Source organism: Solea senegalensis, linkage group LG7 (genome assembly GCF_019176455.1).
Source record: "Solea senegalensis isolate Sse05_10M linkage group LG7, IFAPA_SoseM_1, whole genome shotgun sequence".
NCBI lineage: Eukaryota > Metazoa > Chordata > Actinopteri > Pleuronectiformes > Soleidae > Solea > Solea senegalensis.
The window spans coordinates 26,193,600-26,201,648 of NC_058027.1; the positions used below are offsets into that span (position 1 = coordinate 26,193,600).

General features: G+C 40.3%; 1 protein-coding gene across 1 annotated transcript; it reads left to right on the forward strand.

Annotated features, from left to right (window-relative positions):
- The first annotated feature begins 783 nt into the window (after positions 1–783).
- stard5 (StAR-related lipid transfer (START) domain containing 5) lies at positions 784–6,177 on the forward strand. Its single transcript, XM_044030420.1, has 6 exons — positions 784–1,429; positions 2,609–2,658; positions 2,953–3,085; positions 3,263–3,380; positions 4,102–4,195; positions 4,452–6,177. The coding sequence occupies exons 1-6, from the start codon at positions 1,340–1,342 to the stop codon at positions 4,600–4,602; spliced, it is 636 nt and encodes a 211-aa protein (XP_043886355.1). The 5' UTR covers positions 784–1,339; the 3' UTR covers positions 4,603–6,177.
- Positions 6,178–8,049: the final 1,872 nt, after the last annotated feature.

The window sequence follows — 8,049 nt, forward strand, 5'->3', positions numbered from 1 at the left end:
GCCATTGCCAGACTGTTAAGTCACCTCCCACTTTCAATACGCGTGACTAACGGACATGGGTTAAAGAGCCTTTGTACACAACTGGATTGACCTACAACCAATCAGCTCAATGATGACGGTTATCTTTAATGTGTCTAGTATGAATCGACGCATGTTTCCTGCAAGTTCTGTGGAATTTGATGCAACGTAGTTTTGACTTTGAAGCATTTTGCTCCACTTCAACGTATTTCCCTTGTTATTTTTTTATTTTCGCCAGTTCTGATTTGTGTGCCAATTTTCGCCAACATTATGTACTTCAAAAATGCAATACTTTGGGGAGAAAAAAACTTTGATAAATTTTACCTAATGAAAATTCATTATTTTCATCTTGAAATCAAAGACCAAAAAAGGATATTGAATAATTAGTTAGTGTTTCACAGCAGTTAAAGACGAAAAAATAAGAAAAACGGAACGAAGAAGAGTACATTTGAAAATTCTAACCGTGTCAGTCGACTGTCCTGATTCTATAGTGATATAGTGATAGTGGTATAGTGATTTCTCTAGGGTTTTTGCTGCTTCAAAGATGACGTTTTATTTTGAAAGTGATAATCGGAAGTGTATCCCTTTTTTCTGTCTGACTTGACTGCTCTTATTCTTATTTGATGTCGGGATTTACCCCCCTCTCTACTGTTCCACTTGCTTCAAAGGCGACGTTTTATTTAGAAAGTTGAAATGGAAGTGTGTGTTTTTTCATTGTCTAACTAGAATACCCTGATTCTTTTATTTTTCGCCTGCGTCAAAGAAGATGTTTTATTTTGAAAGTTGATACAGGAAATCTTTGTTTTTCTCTGTCTGACTTGACTACCTTGGTTCTTTGATTTCAGTGATTTCTCCGTTGTTTCCGCTTCAAAGAGGATGACGTTTTAATTTGAAAGTCGTAATCGGAAGTGTGTGCTTTTCCTCTGTGTGACTTGACTGTCCCGATGCTCCTCAGATTTCAGTGATTTCTCTCTACAGCTGCAGTTTCTTCTGTTCTCACCGTGGCCGATCGTCGCTGACACTCGTATCGTGACAACATTAACTGCGTTTTTCTTCTTCTTTTATTCACGCGTGTCACCGCGTAGCAGAGCGAGCTAGCCGCTGCGTGTTTTAACGATGCGCGTTAGCTTGTCACGGTTCTTCTTTCATTCCGTTCGGCTAATAACGCGAGCTCGCGCTCACCTGACCCGGGTTAGCTGGACTTGTTAATAAAGGGAAACGGTGGCCGAGCCGTGACTCAGGTTTTAGTGACAGTGCGCCCCAGAGGTGTTTAACTTTTTAAATTTATTTTCTTTTAATTATTATTATTGTTATTTAAACAATGGATTACGAACACGAAGCTAAGATGGCGGTTGACTCGATGCAGAGCTACAGGAGTGACGAGTCCGGCTGGAAAGTCTGCAAGAAGTCGGTGAGTGTTCGCCTCTGATTTTTAATGTACCAGATATAAAACTGTATGTATTTGTATTTCACTTGTCTCCTGTTTGTGACACGATGGTGTGTTGAACCAATGAGCAGCCTCTCTGGTGATGGCGTGGTGTGACGTGTCATGACGTCGTCTGTTCAGGTTCCGATTACAAAACCATAATTTAGTCGCCAAGTTTGACTCTCTGGAGTTACCTCTGCAGATATGTGACAGGTCAAAACTACAGGAAACTACAGTTTTCACTCGTCAGAATTACATCACGTTTGCCATTCACTTGTATTAGGGGGTGTAACGGCACGAAACAGTTCAGCACATAGCTCGGTTTTTCACGGTTCGGTACATTTTCAATATGGAATGAAATGCTAAAAAACATGAAATGGATTTTTATTTATTGACGTTTATGAAGTTTAAATGACCAAACAGACTCCAGTGGCTATTTTCCCCCAATTTGCTGACCGAAGAGCATGTTTTTGCACCTACTACAAACAAAACTTAGAGGTGAATGTGAAGGAAAATTGTTGCTTTCTATAATGACAAAGCCCTTACACATGAATGGCAAAACTGCAGTTACAGATACAGTCACTTTTGCCATTCATGTGTTAGTTTTCAGATAAAAACATTTTATGCCTTGAATTTAACTCATTTTTGTGAGTTAAAACTAACTTTCAGGTGACATTAAATGTTAATTATTCAGCCAGGCTAATTGTTATGATTGTTGCGATTTAAATACATGAAACAGGCCATCAAACACACTAAACTTTGTCCTATAAAAGTTTTAGTAACTTGGCAACAATAGTTTTAAACACCATTCAATTAAATATTTTAATTATAGAATAATTTGCCTCCTTTCATGTTGTTTTGACAACTCCCGCAGTGTCATTCACTCATCACCACTGACACCAAATAAACACATTATACGTGCAGGCCACTAAAGGCTATACAAAGCAGTGATTCCCAAACACTGGGTCGGGACCCACAGATTTAGCTCCCCAAACAAATCTCCAGAAAGGTTTTTTTGGTTGAGATTTATGTGTATTTGTTTATTTGATTAGTTAACCAATACAAACATATATCTGATGTTACAGAATGGTTAAAAAGTGTGTCCACATGTAGAAAGGTCAGTTTAACAGACTGAAAATACGTATGTTATGTTGTGTTTTGCAGAGTGACGTGGTCGTGTCCTGGCGTCCTTCATCAGCATATCCAGGGAATGTGTGAGAAACCTCTTCTTCTTTTGTTTTCCTCAGTAGACAGCAGTGGAATGAAACTCAAAATGTCAGACATATATATTATTTCTGATGAAAGCGTTATGTATGATGACGTTTGACGATGAACCGATGCTATGAGTCCTACATGAGGCTTGTCCATCTACAGTATGTGCACTCATTAAATAATTACTGCCTTATCTTATCCTCGAGTGTTTGAATTTGATTTGCAGCGTTCATGATTCAGTCATGTCTTGTCGCCCTCACTCTGACCTGCCTGTCGTGTGACCTCTGACCTCACAGCTATAAGGGGGACGGGATCGTTAACGGCGGTCTACAGAAAGTGTGGGAGTGTTTGAAACCAATATCCAACGGCCTCCGAGTCAAATGGGACAGCAACGTGAAGAGGTTTGAGCTTCTGGAGCAAATCACAGAGGTGTGCTGACTTTCTCTAGTCTCATTTCTGTGCTTTTTTTTAACCATTATTAACTAACTCTGATAAGTTGGATCATAGGTCATGAAATGCCACCCAGTGCATCTTGTTGTACTTTGTGGTTTTTGTTTGACTCTGTCTTTTGAGTTCATCGCTCTCTTGCTCTCACTCCTGCAACAGGACAGGTCAATCTGCCGGACTGTCACGCCCTCAGCCGCGATGGGCATCATCGCTCCCCGAGACTTTGTGGATGTTGTTGTTGTTAAACAATGCGAAGACGGCTCCATTTCATCCAATGGTATGTCGTCCACTTCTTTTTCTGGACTCAAAACTGACTGAACATCACATGTTAACAATATAGTTAAGTGGTTGATGAGTTAATTGACTTTGAAAGAGAGTCACTGATAAGACTGTCTCCCCATACATTTGTAAAGGGATATGGAGAGCTTCATTATTAGACAGCGTTTTCCAACAGGAAATTTAAGTTTGTGTTGCTTTTATAAAAAAAAAAAAACAAACAAACTGCTCCTTCTCTCACACCAAAGTCCATAGAGAAAACCAGTGATTTTACAGCACAGCTTACAGGAGTTGTCGATCCACTTCTGCCTCCATCCGTAAGTTCACATGCCTAATTTTGTGACTTTGGTGTTTGAAATCCTTCATTCAGATTTAAATCAGTGATACAAACTGACCACACGAGGCAGCGTTAGACCAACAGCTCCCGTGTCCCTGTAAGCTAAAATGGACAGTGAAAGTTACATTAAGTTTCCAGTCATAAAAGGTTGTCCTAATAAAGCAGTGAACTTTCACTGTAAGGTCACACAAGGTGAAACCAGAGAGAAAAGCACCTGTGGGACAACTGGATCACAAGTCCATGGGGTTTAAAGGGACAGTTTCCTTTTTGGAAGGTAAACATCTTAACTAAATGGTGGAGAGACACCATTTCCACAGTAAACGGTGAAAGTAAAAGTGTTTGAATATAGATGTCTAAACTGTGTGTTTTGTGTCATGTCACGCAGCAACTAATGTGATCCACTCGAGCTGTCCTCCTCAGTCTGGTTACGTGAGAGGATTCAACCATCCGTGTGGCTGCATCTGTGTCCCCATCTCTGGGTGAGAACACAAACAACACAGACTCTCAGCAAACAGGAGTAAACGAGTGTGTGAACTCATCACAGTGTTAGTCTAAAGGTACTTTTTGTAGTAAATACAAAGTCGTTGGATCATTTCCCGGTGTTTACTCCCTGGAGCTAATGCTAAAAACAACAGCGTTCCAGATAGTCCAACCACCTCGGGTAAATATGTTCCTGGGAATGTTGGTTGCTTTCAGTGTGAATTAGACTCTTAACACTTTTCTTTTTGTCTCCAGAGAACCCAACAAAACCCAGGTGTTCGCGTTCTTCCAGACGGACCTGGGCGGCCTCCTCCCACGCTCCGTGGTCGACTCGTTCTTCCCGTCCAGCATGACCGAGTTCTACGGCAACCTCGCCAAAGCTGTGAAATCCCTCAAAGACTTTTGACACCAAGCGATAAGAAGAGGACATCTACCTTCAAAACAAGTGATGTCCACAAACTGGTCGGTCCAAATGTTCCTTCATTCCAGTTTCAACCCACCTTCACAACAAACTTAGCCGTGTGTCATGAACCTTCCAAATCCACCAAAACAGTCAACACAAAAAAAAACCAACCTTGTTGTCAAAGCAGTTTAGCTGTGTCTGAATAACGAGGGCTTCCATTTGGCAACAACATCCTCTTTACGTTCCTGTCGTCTTTCTGTGGCATGGATTTATTTGTCCTAAAGAATGGATATAGCTGTAAAAATCTGTCTGACGGTGCAGTAAACATGCATGTTGCATGGACCTTATTTAACCTCTGCTGGTATCAAATACTGCCTCATACCTCATACACAGGTGTCTATGTACTTGAAAAGTCACGTACTGTTTAAAGCGTTTGCCTCTAGAATCAGCTGAAGTGCAGGTGATCGGTGTGTCCTCAACTTTTTTAAACTTTTTAAAGATAGCCACCCAATGCAAACTGCCATTTTGTGTAACACCATATAATATTTTAGATAAGTCAACCAGCCGTTTCTGAGAGATATGTGTCGGATAGATTAATTAAAACGCTTATTTTATGCATGTTTTATTTAATAAATGTTAAGTAAAAGGCTAGAAAAACTGGCACAATTATGTGGCGACCCCCAAAAAAGGCCACAGGTGTACGTGACCTTCACATGTCGCGGTGCGTTTATGTCATGTTCTGTGTGCAGAATAGAGCGAGAAAACAGAGCGTTATAATCAACAGAAATCCTAAATTCTGGTGCTAAACTGGTACTTTCCAAAACCACAATAATCAATCAAGAATAACAATCATAAAACAATGCCTTTTTATTAATTTCTAAGGTAAATGTGAACTAATATGTAACTATATTTACATAACAAAATAAAACCTAACTGAGTTAAATCAAATAAATTTGTGAATTTTGAATATGACGACGTTTGCGTCAGATCTGTTTCGATGTGTTTGAGAAGAACACACGTTCACTTTAATTCGTATTCCGGAGGATTGAAACTTGTCTCTGGTTGTTGTCTTCCACACGCAGCTCCTCTCCATCGCCACTAGGTGGTAGCACCGTAGCCAAAAACCTCTGAGCTGGTGGACAGACAGCGGGACACGGTTCACAAACCTGCAGGATTCAGGGGGAAACATCATTATTCTCGTCATCGGTCGATCTATCGCTCGTTTTCTCAGTTAATCGAGTGCATGTTTGGTCAGAATATGTTGATCAGTGTTTACCACACCTGGAGATGAATCAGTTTGAAAGATTTCTTTGTTCTATGGAGCAAAGAAACTAGAAAGTATTCACATTTAAGAAGCTGAAAAATCAGAGAAACTCGATTAGTCCTTGCAGCCCTCGCTCAGACACCAACATTTGCGTTGTAAAATAGATAACGATCATGTAGAAGTTTAGGTGCCTAACTCAAAGAGATCCTCTGTTTGGATCAGTACGACATTTTCAAATTGAATTAAGATTCCGTTTGATTCAATTTGTTTGCACCAAATCACGTTTCATAATCTCAAGGCACTTTACTACACAACAACAACAGTTAACATTAACAAGATTCAAATCTAATGCTGCGAATTCAGAAAAACCTAAACTGCTGGAACATAATAACGTAATAACTAACTAATAACTGTTCTGTGTTTTAGAAAGTGTTCAGGGTTCCTGGAAGGTTTTTGATATTTAGGTACAGTAAATGTCTCCCATGTTTGTTATGACGCCACCTACTGTTTCATGCCCTGCATTGCTTGATGTCAAGTAATTGCCAGCAGTGTTGTGGACACCGTCTCTCTCTCTCTCTCTCTCTCTCTCTCTCTCTCTCTCTCCCCCTCTCTCCCCCGCCATTGACGTAAGATTCCTCGCAGAACAACGAGCGAGTAACGTTAAAATGAGAGAGAGCAAATGACGACCTGGGAAATGAAAAATTCCAAGATCTCTGTCTCACCAAAGAAAATGTACAAAGACTGACTCTGGCCAGGGTCCCAAAAAGGACAATCACTTGTCCAGAGTGGACGTCTTCATGCACGAAGACAAGCACATTCAGTTCTTGAATTTGAGGGAATTGATCCTGGAAAGTCCTTGAATTTGATGTCAACCAAGGTATGGGAACCCTGAGTACTTACCTTGGTTTTTTTTTTGGTTTTGTGGAATAGTAGTAGGCCATCATGTTGACGTGTTGATAACATCAACAAATTGAGATGCACTCTTGAGACTGTGGAAGCTAAATGGAACTCAGCCGTTATATCAGCCAAAATGGCTGCTCCATTCCATTTTACTAAGGCTCAGTCCACATATTTGTTCATACTCACACAAACTGGAAGTTAGGGTCCCCAGAAAAGCACATTTTGTTTGCTATGTGAGGCGAGTTAAGCGGGGCGTACACTGTGCCGCTTTTCTTTCTTTTATAATTTTGCAAACCTCCAGCACACAAACCACTCTCTCAAACCGCTCTCTCAAATCTTATTGGCTAACGAGGCCTTACAGCTACAGATACTGTTATCGCCCCCTGTTGTCTTGGCATGCGTTTTACTTGATTAAGCGTGACACTTAATCTTTTGTGTTTTCATGAGGACGAAGATGTCTTTGAAAACTTAAAAAGTTCAATTTTCCAAAAAAAACCTACATGTGGACTGAGACTTTTTTCCACGCACAATTTCAACTTCCTTTGACATCAGTGTTCTGGACTGAGGTGCTTTTAAACCATGTTTACGCACTGATTCTGCCAGTGAACCCACTTTAATCCACGCCGCTTATGTGTTTGAGCCCGAATATGGTGACACGTAACAATTGAGGGAGAGGGAGAGATTTTGGGAAAATATTTTTCCACTTTAACCGAGATCTGTTTTTACCTCATGATGTAACCAGTAATCTGAAAAAAAAACAAAAAAAAAAACTCTTAGCCTTCTCCAAATCACACATGTCATGTGTTTGAGACGATGTTGCCTGCGTAGGAGTCTATTTTCACGTGTGTGTTGTTTAAATTGAACCAATAGATTTTTTGTTTTGTTTTATTTAATGTGACTTTGTCTCGGTCTCAGTGTTTTTTTAACAGGTGGCTGCTAAAGAACAATCACTTGGGGCCAAACACCGAGCACTGCTGTTTGTCCTGAGTAAACGCGACCTCTGGTTTATTTGACTGACTGTGTGAGATGATGATTTACGTTTGTAACCGAGAACAACGGCTGCTACTGATGCTTAGCTTCAACTGTTCTGTTGCACCTGCTTTATTTTATATTTCACCAGCATTAAAATGATCAACACGAGCACTGGCTCTTTCTTTTTTAAAGCTCTTAGGACCACGAGTCACAGCTATTCAGCGTATTTCCAGTGTTTCCTGTAAATTTGTTTTGATGACCTGTAATTACATTTCATGAGAACGCCAGCAAAGCTTGACGTTAATGGGTGTGTC

Excerpts from the sequence above, each read along its gene's own strand:
- stard5 (XM_044030420.1), top strand. The coding sequence starts at position 1,340 with ATGGATTACGAACACGAAGCTAAGATGGCGGTTGACTCGATGCAGAGC. Across the intron at positions 3,086-3,262 it reads TTCTGGAGCAAATCACAGAG|GACAGGTCAATCTGCCGGAC; the intron begins GTGTGCTGACTT and ends CTCCTGCAACAG. Across the intron at positions 3,381-4,101 it reads CGGCTCCATTTCATCCAATG|CAACTAATGTGATCCACTCG; the intron begins GTATGTCGTCCA and ends CATGTCACGCAG.